Raw genomic sequence first — 13,653 nt, forward strand, 5'->3', positions numbered from 1 at the left:
TAAAATAATAGAAATTTAATCGAAAAATATGAAGGAAATTCGATATTTGAGATATGGCATGTTAAACATTATTTTTCATACGGAGTTATCGTCCTTAACTATGTTATATTTTTTCCACCCAATTACTATATTTGATCATATTACCTTTATTTTTATATCAATTATAACAAATCTTGTATCATTACTTACAACGATTATTATTGACTGGTAGTGCTATTATGGTGAAACATTTAGCAATATTCCAACTGGCATGATTTTTCGGGTGCCCATATTTGTTGGCCCACCCGTGTGTCCATTTTGGATATATCATAGACAGAGAACGAAGTCTATAAGGTGTCTTCATATTTTCAAAAGACATTCATATGTTAATAAGCTTTAAACAAATTATGCGTTTTTTCCGATGGATAATTTTTTGTATCATTATAGTTAGTGAGTGTTGTAGGCTTTATTATATTATGATAATTACGAATGTTAGTTTAAGAATTGAGAATATAATCTAGATTATAGTCAAATCATCAAGAGCTTTGTAATTGTTTGATCAAAACACATAGAAGCGAACAAGCTAGTATATTTTATTTTTATCTAAATATTTTTAAAGAATTTTTGATGGTAATGCGATGTTGTTTTTCGTGAAATACAGGGGGAGTTAACTCTTCCTTTGAGTATGTCTTAACGAAGTTTTTTTCTGAAACATACGTTTATATTCTGGTCAGTAAAAGAGGTCATTCTTACGAACCTTCATGCCCAAAACAAAGAAAATTCAGTGGATTTTTTTTTCACATGTTAACGTCCTACATACCTTTAAATTCCAGAAAGGAATGGCACGCGCACATGAAAATACGAAACTGCGTCTGAAGTCGTGAACAGCTATCGTATCGTTGATAGATGCCACATTACACAGCTACATGTAACGTTTTGTGAAGGACATGAGTCTGGTGATTTGACAACCCGCAAGCGTTGGAATTTCGTGCCTCAATTTAACTCTCCGGTGACATAGTGGTAAATATCAAATACAACAAGAGTCTAGTGGTTTGACAATCTGCAAGCTTTGGAATTTCATAACTTCACTCTCCGGTGACATAGTGGTAAACATCAAATACCTATCTATACCAGGGGCGTCGTTCCTTTACAGTCAGAATACACTTCTGACAACATGAACGAAGGACGCAACTGTTGACTGTTTTGTATGTCACCAATCAGCATAAAAACATCATTTGCGCTTTCTGACATGTTATGGGCCAATATTGTAGACAAATTACAATCTCAAGAACACGTGGGTAGTTGAAAAGTGAAAGTAAAAAATGTAAACACGCGGTTGGTGACTGATTACTCATAGTTTATCGAAATAATCCATACAAACTGAAGTAGTCATTTTCCAGATGAGCAAATATCTATTTTCAGAATAATAATACGAATAACAAAACGACATATAATGAAATACTTCATTATTTGACACAAATATATTTTACAAGAAGCAAGGAATGGTGTGAGCCATTTACAGAGTTGTTATTAGGGTACTGCAATACACTCTGGGAGAGATTGATCAAATACATCACCCAGCATCCATAAGACGATACCCATCTATTGCAATAGATGGGTATCGTCTCAGCATTGATTCCAGACTGTTAAGTGTTTAGGGATGGCCAATTTGTTGAGCCATATCAGATGAACTATATTTTGACCTGCGTGACCGTGCACCAGGATAATTTCATTTCCTGTAGCATGTCATGCTAACAAAATATAATTAAAACATTCACAATAAAATATTATGAGTTAATATTTCATTGGCACCTTATGTATTTTTTCTTAATACACATTTTTAAATGTCAAACATCAAATATGAAATCACCAATCAATGCATCCTGGGGTTTTGTCGTCATCTGCACTGTTGAGAGAATGAAAATTGACCAGGAAATATAGGCTACTCCATCTTGCATTTTTTAGGGCTACAAAAGTCCGAACATGCATGTCTTATATTCGAAAAGTGATGATTTTTTTTTTTAAACTGAAAGATGAAAAATTTATTGAAATAATTTGTGTTGTACAAAAGAAGTTTACCTAGAAATGCAGTGTGTGTCAGGTGTTGTGGTACACAATCACTTTGTGTGTGTAGAGTGTCACCCAGATGTAGGGGTTTCAACCGGTCAGCACCGGAGAGGCAAGTGTAGAGGATTATAATTATACTACAGGTGTGAAAAGTCACAGCTGGATGTCGTATTGATGACCAGTCATTACATACTGTCTACATTCTAGGTAATTCATGTTAACAAGATACTGCATGTGTTGCACCAGCTACCAGTTATGTTTCTGATGAAGGCTTGTAATATTTTTCAGATGCTGTATATATCAGTATCAATTAATTATTCATTAAATATAAAAATGCCATTTAACTCATGTTGTTAAAGCTAATTAGAAACGCAATGAGTCAACATAAATGTATTCTGTGACAAAATTGAAACCGCTGCTTTTGTCATGTGTAATAGTTAGGCAGTCTTCTTTTAATTGGGTGTTGTAGATCATGAGTTCGAGGCCCGCACATCATGGCACATGTCAAATATTGTTTTCCTTCGTTAATTGTGTTACATTGTCCAATATATGTATATGTATGGTTGTATGTCTTTTAAACAGGGGGGGTGCGGGGGATAATGTCAAGCTCTGTGTCGTCTTGTTTGGCTTTTTTCTTTACCTTATTCTAAATTTGCATTGAAAGGTGCTGTTTACTGGCATGTACAATCTTCTACTGCACAATCACAATATACTTGCCTGCAGAACGTGTTAGAATAAATGTAATTTGATTTTATGACACTTATTTATAAATCACAATTTCTTTTAACAGGAAGAGGAAGATCTCGTGAATAAAGATTTGGAACCTTCCTAAATGAGTGACACTGTGAATGTGAAACAATTGGACAATAATGTATAAGGTAGTTGGTAGGCATTCTTGCTTGTGTAGCAGGCAGATGCGTGATTTTATGCAAAGCAAATATTTATTCTTTCATAACTTGTTAACCAGTCCATCAAGATTGTGCATAATAAACAAAGAAAAGACTGTAAACAATATAGGTGGGATAAATACAGGATTGTATGGTCAGTTGCCATGCTTATATACAGTAGAAAGGATTCACACCACAGTTATCTGTACAGCTGGACACAACCGCTGGTCAAACATCAAACACATCAAGGGACGCACGGACCATAAACGATCAACATTATATTCCAGCCATATCCGGATTATTACAGGAGTAGCCCATAGTGAGTACTTGTATTATTAATTTGCCTCTTTTTATCATTGATTCCTGAAATATTTTAAATTTTAGGTCACCTGTCCTGAAGGGTCAAGATGACCCATAGCCATCATGTTTCATTTATTACCATGTGCCATGTGAAATTAAATAGATCCTTTGTTGAAATCTATAAAAGACTTCTGGTAAACTAAACGCCCAAGAAGCAGGATATTTGGTTGAAAAGTGTTTTTCAAAGCCAAACAAATGTTAAAAAAAAAAAAAAAAAAAAGAAGAAGAAATTGCATTTACCTTAAACCCAGGCAATAGCTGTCACTGTTCAGAGTTGAGTATTAGAAGTTGTTTGTTGTGGGAATTTGTTAAGATCAGTTTGTTTTTGACTAAACATTGAATACCAGGTGAGCGATGCAGGAACATTGGGCTTCTTGTTATAGAATATTATTGATATTGTAATAATTGCATCACTTATAGGCTGAAACTGTTTTAGAATAGGGATAGATTTTGTCTCGTGTTAAAACCAAAATTTATGATCTAATCTCCAGCATAAAAACAAGCATAGTATCCCCTTTTTAGGATACCTTGAACTAAATGTAAAAAAGGGCAAATGATATAATTGAATTTAGGATACCTTGAACTGGATATAAAGTGGCAAATGACATCATGCATTGAACTGGACATTAAATTGCATATGACATTTTAATAAACATTAGGATAACTTAACCTATATATAAAATAACAAATGACATCAAACATGTACTTTCAATTAAACCAGGAATTATCTTCTTCAAGTTAACACATTTTGGAGAAAAGACTACCACCAGTAGTTACAGCCTCATCTTTACACATATCTCAAATTTCATGTGAAGGTTCCCCCTTGGCCCCTAGGTGTGCTTGTTTGATTTTGGGACTGATCAGAAAAACAAAATGGCTGGCAGATGGCCTTCTTGGATTTTGATAATGAAGTGTGTTATCGCTAATTAATTTTCAGATTTCATATGTAGCTTCCCATGATCCCATATTGTGTGGTTTTAATTTTTTGACCAATTAGAACAAAAAAATGGCTGATGGGCAGACTTCTTGACAGTGAAAGTTTGTTATCACCAGTTCTTGAGAAGGAATTTTCCCAAGTTTTGCTTGCAGGTTCCCCTTGCTCCCTAGTTTTGCCCTTCTGGTTTGTGGTAGGTCAGAAGAACAAAATGTCAGATGTCAGCATGCCCATTTCTTATCAACATTATGATAATTAATACATTTGATTAATTTTCAGGCACAAAAGAAATGGATCCAAAATTTAATCCAGATCTTTCTCGATGTTTGGGAGCTGCTAAGGCAGCAGGAGTTCCACAGGATGTGTTGAATAGATTACTGGACAAATTAGTAAGTACATAGATATACATTTATATGTTTTTTAATTGTGGCATGGTATACCAAAAACTGACATTGATTATCATTCTCACAAAAGGGATTGGGTCACTTTACGAGCAGCTTTAAGCTGGTTATGTTGTGATGTGGTGTCTGTTGTCTGTCCAGCATCAATGATTTATCGGTAACTAAAGGCCTAGAATTGGGATAATTGCCTGGTAGTTTATTAGATTCCTGGGATGTTTGCAAAAAGTACTGGCAATATCTTCTGATAAACCAAAAGGCTTAGAATGATGATATTTCATTGGTAGGTTCCTTGGATAAAGCCCACTATAGTTTTCAAAACGAAATTGCTTTGACCGGTATTCAAAGTTAGGTAATAATTTTTTTAATCAAGTCTGTTTACACCAAAATGAGTCCAATCTAGAAATTGATTTGTTGTTTTTGGGAACACTACAAAAAAGGGAAAAAATTGAACATATGATTGAAAAATTCATCACTTTCCATTTCCTGAGAAAGAGTGTTAAGCAATTTATCAAGTGCTATCAGACAGAATAATAGTGGAATAGAGTTGTACAAGAGAAATTACTATGAACAGATCTAAAATAGGTCATGAAAAGACAGATATTTGAAATAAATGTACTAATTGATCCACTGCATTAGCTGAATGCATATCACAGACAGTATCTGACGGAAGAAGTCAAAATGCCTTAGAGATTGTTATAGCAACAATATATCAGGCAGGAAAAACAAATTCAAAATTCTTGTGAATTCCATAAAACTAGGGCAAGATATGAACAAAAAAAGATTTACACGGCGATTCCTGAAAAATATAGGGAGAATAAGACCAGGTGTTCCAGAAGAGTAAGCGTCTTCTGCTTCTACATTTACTTACAGGGAAAAAGAAACCTCAGATGGTTTGAAGTTTACTTGTAGTATCAAAGAGTGGTTATTACTTATAAAAGTAGTAATTAGGTTGTGTAATAATGCATTGATTGATTACAAACATTACATTGTATGTCAATACAAAGTGAAGGTACTATCTTTAAACCAGACACATCACTCCTGCTAGCTGTTCACAGAGGAGAGGGTATTTAAGATTCAAATGAAACATATCTAAGCTTCAAAAACAAATGAATATTTTACTGTCATTTATATTTCCATTACACCAGCAAGTATCATGAGGTGGAGGAAAGAAACAAGATTCACACCATACTACCTTGTATAATGCATGTTTTGCTTCGTTTCCATTGTTTTTGAAGTCCAAATATCTCATGTCGACCTCACCGATAAGGAAAGATAGGTTGTTGATGATGATGTGGGATGTATAGCCACAGGAAGGGGCCAGTGCTGACATGTCAGTGTTCTAGTTTCCATTGAAATAACCCTGCAGTTTAAAAGCTTTGCAGTTTTGTAATGAATCATTGCCATTGTAATACTTGACCAGTAAACATCACCTGTAAAAAACAGACTTTTATATAAACTAGCAGAATTTTTTACCTTCTCCTTTTTTTTGCTATTTTAACATCTTAGCATTTCATTACTTTGTGTTTACTACCACAATATTCTGAGCAGTGTTTTGATAATTTAGCTACTATTCCGAATACTTCTACTGTTATATCAGGGATTTAATTGTCAGATGACCAGTAACAAATTTTTGTCAAAATGTAATTTGAAGCTTTAAAATTCCTCAACTCGGATAAAAATTGAAATTTAACCTTGACGTCTGGCTCAGTGGCCTTGACTTTTGGTCAGCTGACTCTTGTTTAATTTCAGTTGACTCTACGTCCTAATAAAGTAAATTACGTATCAGTGGAAATATATTGTTTCACTTGCTATCAATGGTCATTGCACAACAAGAGCCATAACTCTTGGCGGAACTGGATGGTGTTCACAGAGACACAAGGACATATCATAGCCAAGTTTCATCAAAATCCATGCAAAATCCAGAGAGGAGTACAAAGTACAAAATGTGTCCGCAGACGGAGGAACGAACAGACAGACAGATAGAATCTGATATACCCCGCCTAACTTTGTTGAGGGAAGTATAAACAGAATAATTAGAACAGACAGACAGATAGAATCTGATATACCCCGTCTAACTTGGTTGTGGGAAATATAAACAGAACCTAACTTTGTTGTGGGAAGTATAAACAGACACATTAGAACAGACAGACAGATAGAATCTGATATACCCCGTCTAACTTGGTTGTGGGAAGTATAAACAGACACATTAGAACAGACAGATACAATCTAATATACCCCGCCTAACTTGGTTGTGGGAAGTATAAACAGAGTCATTAGAACAGACAGATAGAATCTAATATACCCTACCTAACTTTGTTGTGGGAAGTATAAACAGAACCAAACTTTGTTGTGGGAAGTATAAACAGACACATTAGAACAGACAGATACAATCTAATATACCCTACCTAACTTTGTTTTGGGAAGTATAACCAGAGTCATTAGACCTGTAGGAAAACAACAGTGGTCTCAGTAGGTTTTTTCTTTTTCAGAAACGTTCAGATCTCAAACCTTACCTCTTAGAAGTGGAGGGCAGTGATGGTATTGCGGTACTGTTACATTGTATGGTGTTAAATGACCATGAAACATTGCAAATAAATGGACCACTCAAGAAGAAAGGGTATGTGCTTAAGAAGTGTGACCCAACCAGTTTTTGTATTACAGTATCACACCAGTTTTTGTACTACAGTGTCTATAGTCCCCACCAGTTTTTGAACTACAGTGTCTATAGTCCCCACCAGTTATTGTACAACATTGTCTATAGTCCCCACCAGTTATTGTACAACAGAGTCTATAGTCCCTACCAGTAATTGTACAACAGTGTCTATAGTCCCCACCAGTAATTGTACAACATTGTCTATAGTCCCCACCAGTTATTGTACAACAGTGTCTATAGTCCCCACCAGTAATTGTACACCAGTGTCTATAGTCCCCACCAGTTATTGTACAACATTGTCTATAGTCCCCACCAGTTATTGTACAACAGTGTCTATAGTCCCCACCAGTTATTGTACAACAGTGTCTATAGTCCCCACCAGTTATTGTACACCAGTGTCTATAGTCCCCACCAGTTATTGTACAAGTGTCTATAGTCCCCACCAGTTATTGTACAACAGTGTCTATAGTCCCCACCAGTTATTGTACAACAGTGTCTATAGTCCCCACCAGTTATTGTACAACAGTGTCTATAGTCCCCACCAGTTATTGTACAACATTGTCTATAGTCCCCACCATTTATTGTACAACAGTGTCTATAGTCCCCACCAGTTATTGTACAAGTGTCCCCACCAGTTATTGTAGTCCCCACCAGTTATTGTACAACAGTGTCTATAGTCCCCACCAGTTATTGTACAACAGTGTCTATAGTCCCCACCAGTTATTGTAAAACATTTTCTATAGTCCCCACCAGTTGTTGTACAACAGTGTCTATAGTCCCCATCAGTTATTGTACAACAGTGTCTATAGTCCCCACCAGTTATTGTACAACATTGTCTATAGTCCCCACCAGTTATTGTACAACAGTGTCTATAGTCCCCACCAGTTGTTATACTACAGTGTCTATAGTCCCCACCAGTTATTGTACAAGTGTCTATAGTCCCCACCAGTTATTGTACAAGTGTCTATAGTCCCCACCAGTTATTGTACAACAGTGTCTATAGTCCCCACCAGTTATTGTACAACAGTGTCTATAGTCCCCACCAGTTATTGTACAACATTGTCTATAGTCCCCACCATTTATTGTACAACAGTGTCTATAGTCCCCACCAGTTATTGTACAAGTGTCTGTAGTCCCCACCAGTTATTGTACAACAGTGTCTATAGTCCCCACCAGTTATTGTACAACAGTGTCTATAGTCCCCACCAGTTATTGTAAAACATTGTCTATAGTCCCCACCAGTTGTTGTACTACAGTGTCTATAGTCCCCACCATTTATTGTACAACAGTGTCTATAGTCCCCATCAGTTATTTTTAAACAGTATCTACATCCCAGACCAACTATTGTACAAAAGATTGACATTCTCTCAATTACAACATTTAATGGAAATCAGAAAGAACCTTCATCTTAAAAATATATCTTAATTTACCAATAGATATTTGTCTGATTTTCACCATTTCTTTGTCAAGATCACCAAAAAGGTACACTGTCATTACTCATTCCATTACAGGTACAATGTTGGTCGCAATGTTAATGTGGCCTACAAGTTTGACCATAAAGGAGTCATCACAGTGCCACCTATTAAACAGGAGGAGATAAATCTTGATGATTACTTAGAGATTGGACTTGAAGCAGGGGCAGAAGATGTTACATTGGAAACTGATGAGGATGAAAAACACTTTATACAGGTAATATAGATCAGCATCTTTCTGTGTAAACAATCATCTGTAAATACTGAAATTTAGATTGAGGCTTCTTCAACGTTTTGAACTTTTACTGGAATCTTGAAATATTTGAATGGTAAATGTGCTAACAGTGCAAATTATAAAGCTGTCAGATGGATATTTGACAAGAGGCCCATAGGGCCTGTATTTCACACCTGATTTTGACTGATAATGCTTTATCCAATGTAAAGTAAAAGGAATTCTAAAGGCTCAAACCCCTCTACCCCAAAAGGGTCAGTGAAACCATTAATGCTTCAGACCAAATATGAATTCTGTCATTCCTAAAGCTGAAGAGAGATTTTATAGATTTCCCTGTATTTCCCCTATTTAGCCTGGCTCCACTCCTGCCAAAGGGGACAAAGACCTATGTTTATACAAAATTGATTCCTATTCATCCAAGGATGCTTTACACAGAATTGGAATCAAATCCTACATTCCTATGAAGAAGGAGGATTTTAAAGATTTTCTCCACTTCCCTTATGGCACTAGAGCAGAGATCCACTGTGTGTACTAAATTGATTTTCTTTCATGTGAGGATGCTTCAGCCTAAATTTGGACATTATCCACCCATTTAAACATTTTCACTCCTGTGACTGTGAAAATAGGTCAAGGTGATTCATATCATGACCCTGGGCCTTTTGGTTATTGAGAAGAAGTTGAAAATGTAAATTGTTTATCATGCATGACAGATGATGCTTGACAAAGGATGATTGTAATAGGTCACTTAAGACGTGGGTCTCAGCGGCCTTGAACAGAAGCTGTGGGGACTGATAGGGGAAATAGAACAAATTCTTCAAAATCCTTCTTCTGTAGGAATGACAGGATTCTGCCCCAATTCGGTCTGAAACATGCCCAATGGTGGCAGAGGTTGGGCTCAATATATTTTAACCTTTATAATTCTTTTTCATTATGTTTGGCAAACCACTTTTGTCTTTCTTCACTCTTCTCAAAATACCGCTTATCGCTTATGTATCAGACATTGACCATGTATTTGATATGTCGCCAAAGAATTTTCAATTTTTTCTATTTTTTAAACTTATTAAAGTATTTAGAGTGTTTAAATTTGGAATTCTTATATAGATTTACAAATTTCAATTTTCTAATCATTAATAACATCAGTGTATGATTATGGATTTCATAATCTGCAATTTTATATCTGTTGATTGGATATTTAAGAAATTCTGGGACTCATTCATGGCATTAGTGGTATTTAAATTGATAGTATATATTAAGTATTATAACTTTTAGTATCTGTATTAAATTTCTAGTAAACATTATTGAAATTTTCACTCAAAATGAAGGTTTTATCATTAGACATTTACAATTAGTGATGGATTGATGTATAAACTAGGTTGATTTTTACTGACAGCAGCTGAAATTGTGTTCTACTGAAATCAGTAGAGCATGCTTCTCAGTCCACTCCAGATATCTATACCCTATTGAAAGTTATCCTTTGATAAAGTCAGCTAAAAAAACGTTGTTTTAACCCTGAAATTTCTGTTCTTATCTTTTGCAGTATATTTGTTCACCAGATGAAATGAGCAGTGTTGTGAGTAAGATGAAGAAACTAGGTTTGAGTGGAATGCAGTGCCAGAAAGTGTATAGTCCTATTTACCCTGTGATGGTGAACCAGGAGACTGCTGAAAAAATACACTCTGTCTTTGACCAGATGATGGCTAGGTTTGATTTCATACAAGATGTGACATTTAATTTTGAAGTTTCAGATGAAAATGAATAAAGTATTTTTTTATTTATATTATGAATAACAAAATAAGACAACTTCACTTGTGTTTCTTTTGTACAATCTTTAAATATATTATGCCTGTAATGCAAATTCCAATGGAGAATTGACAAATTATGCTCAAAAATGCTTTGAAAGTTGGATCTTTCTCCTTCTTTTCTTTTCTCTTCTCTGCTCTCAACGATATGAAATTTGAACATTCCTTTGCAGAAATAGCAATGATAATCTTTACCTGCCAAATCCAAGATGGTCGCCTGGTAGCAATTTTTTTTTTCACTCCCAAACTAGCACAAGCAATGACCAAACGGAATAAAATTTGAGGCCTTCATTCAGTAAATCAGAAATAACGATCTTTACTATGCGAAATTCAAGATTTCTACTTGTCAGGCATTGTATTTTTTTCGATCAGTGCAAAAATCAGACAGGCACAAATTGGGACCAAAAGGAACCTATACATGAAATTTGAGAAAGATTTATGCAGTGTTTCTTAAGAAGTAGCGATAACAAACTTCTCAAGGTCAAATCCAAGATGGCTGCCTATAGGCCCATTTTTTTTCCTGATCAGTACCAAAGTCATCCAGGCACAACTAGGGATCAAGGGAAACATACACATGAGATTTTAGAAATATCTATATTGTAGTTCTCAAGAAATAGCGATAACAATCTATCTAAATCAAAATCAGAGATAGTCCTGTCAGCCATTTTGTTTTTCTGATCAGACCCAAAATCAAATGGGCTCAACTAGAGACCAAGAGGAACCTACAATGGAAATTTGAGAAAGAATTGTCCAATACTTCTCAAGAAACAGCGATAACAAACTTGCAAAGACAAAATCCAAGATGGCCACCTGTCAGCCATTTTGTTTTCTGGTCAGTCCCAAAATCAGACCGGCACAAGAGACCAAGGGGAACCTACATATGACATTTCAGAAAGATCCATCATGTACTTCTCAAGAAATAGTGATAAAAAAAATCATTCACAGACATACGGACCACCAACGGTAGGTGATTTGAATACACCACCATTTGTTGATTGATGCCGTACGAAGGACGCCGCACCACGGCATAAAAATGGTGGGCAAAACAAATAAACAGCCTAAACTTTTCTTTCAATGTTTCATTTATTAGTTTCAAATTACACAAAATTTCCAAAATAAGAATTTAAATTTAAGTTCCCAAAAACCATAAAATCCAACATGTGCTAAAGCTACGAAATAGTTTTACACACTCATGTTTACAATAACACGGCCACAGACGCTCTCTCTCTCTTCTGCTCTCTCTCCCCCTCTCTCTCTTTTGTCCTTACTTTCATAGCTGCCATATGTATCTTACACAAAATCAATCCTATATATAAATCTTGTATAAAACAATAAGCCACGTTATTTATCCTGAATCAAATACAGTGAAATGTTTCCACGGTCATGGCACTACCATCAAGAGGTGGGTACTTAATGTTGACATATTCATGTTCATTGCTGTAGTAGACAACACAATAGGTCTAACAAACACATTAAATGTCAAGACAAATTTAAATGAAAATTTGCTTTTTTAAAACATTTTTTCATTCATGAAAAAAAAACTTAAAATAGAAATCAAGAAGAAATTGACAATGCCTTCAAATCACACAGTATTTGTATTTTATGGATCAATTTTAAATGAAATGACACAGCGTTAAAGTGGTCTTCAACTGTTACAGTAATTATCTGCAGACTGATACATAACCTTATAGGTACTAATGAATTCAAAATAAACCCAATTACATTTGGTTAAATTTCATGGCTTGTAAGTAAGCAATTAAAATTAAATCTGTGTCCAGTCATTAATTAATCCCATAAAAAAAGCATAAGATAGTGGGCATTAGTAATCCCATTGTCAGGTCGCATTCTTCATTGAAATATGTGAAATTTTGCTGCAGGACAAAAATACAGGTAAATGTTTTGATCTAATCATGAGGTGTCCACGAATCGTAGCAAAAAGTTAAAACCATTGATGTATAAAACAATTCAGAAAGGGGTCAGTTAGTAGTAATAAATAAGAATAAAATTGGTAACCGGATGAAAACTTTGATAAATCAAGAAATTTGCATCAACAAAGTTTTGATTCATAAAAGAATATCTCACAAAAATCAATACACCTCTTTATTGATCCTGAATCATGTCTATATATATCTCACAAACAATCTCTATATCTCTTTCACAAAACAGCCACTTTATTTATCCTGAATAATATCTATTTATCAGCTATCTCTCACAAAACAGTCACTTTATTTATCCTGAATAATATCTATTTATCAGGTTTCTCTCTCACAAAACAGTCACTTTATTTATCCTGAATAATATCTATATATCAGGTTTCTCTCTCACAAAACAGCCACTTTATTTATCCTGAATAATATCTATATATCAGCTATCTCTCTCACAAAACAGCCACTTTATTTATCCTGAATGATATCTATTTATCAGCTATCTCTCTCACAAAACAGTCACTTTATATATTAATCCCGAATGATATCTATATATCAGCTATCTCTCTCACAAAACAGCCACTTTATATCCTGAATGATATCTATTTATCAGCTATCTCTCTCTCTTTATTTATCCTGAATAATATCATTATATCAGGTTTCTCTCTCACAAAACAGTCACTTTATTTATCCTGAATGATATCTATTTATCAGCTATCTCTCTCACAAAACAGTCACTTTATTTATCCTGAGTAATATCTATATATCAGGTTTCTCTCTCACAAAACAGTAAGTCACTTTATTAATCCTGAATAATATCTATATACATTTGTACCAGGTATATCTCACACAAAACAACAAGTCATTTTATTAATCCTGAATCAAATCTATACAGTGTCTCATAAAACTATGCACTTCTTTATTTATCCCAAATCCTATATATC

At 34.7% G+C, this 13,653-nt stretch overlaps 1 protein-coding gene across 2 annotated transcripts; it reads left to right on the top strand.

The window, feature by feature from the left end:
- The first annotated feature begins 895 nt into the window (after positions 1–895).
- Positions 896–10,761, top strand: LOC132543192 (probable transcriptional regulatory protein Pmob_0807). Of its 2 annotated transcripts, none has more exons than XM_060206666.1 (6): positions 896–999; positions 2,837–3,252; positions 4,507–4,616; positions 7,118–7,245; positions 8,793–8,970; positions 10,523–10,761. In XM_060206666.1, exons 2-6 carry the CDS (start codon positions 2,916–2,918, stop codon positions 10,742–10,744), a joined length of 975 nt encoding a protein of 324 aa, XP_060062649.1. In that variant the 5' UTR covers positions 896–999; positions 2,837–2,915; the 3' UTR covers positions 10,745–10,761. The 2 variants fall into 2 exon arrangements, with proteins under 2 accessions (XP_060062649.1, XP_060062650.1); XM_060206667.1 differs by lacking the exon at positions 896–999 and adding an exon at positions 1,071–1,085.
- The last annotated feature ends 2,892 nt before the right edge of the window (positions 10,762–13,653 follow it).

The sequence above is a fragment of the Ylistrum balloti genome, unplaced genomic scaffold (genome assembly GCF_031769215.1).
Source record: "Ylistrum balloti isolate Yb309-2 unplaced genomic scaffold, AGI_CSIRO_Ybal_v1 Utg369742, whole genome shotgun sequence".
Classification (NCBI taxonomy): Eukaryota; Metazoa; Mollusca; class Bivalvia; order Pectinida; family Pectinidae; genus Ylistrum; species Ylistrum balloti.

What these genes read in the sequence shown, in the direction of transcription:
- LOC132543192 (XM_060206666.1), top strand. Translation starts at nt 2,916, where the DNA reads ATGTATAAGGTAGTTGGTAGGCATTCTTGCTTGTGTAGCAGGCAGATG. An exon ending in GGACCACTCAAGAAGAAAGG is followed by an intron (nt 7,246 to 8,792) that starts GTATGTGCTTAA and finishes ATTCCATTACAG; the next exon opens with GTACAATGTTGGTCGCAATG. An exon ending in ATGAAAAACACTTTATACAG is followed by an intron (nt 8,971 to 10,522) that starts GTAATATAGATC and finishes TATCTTTTGCAG; the next exon opens with TATATTTGTTCACCAGATGA.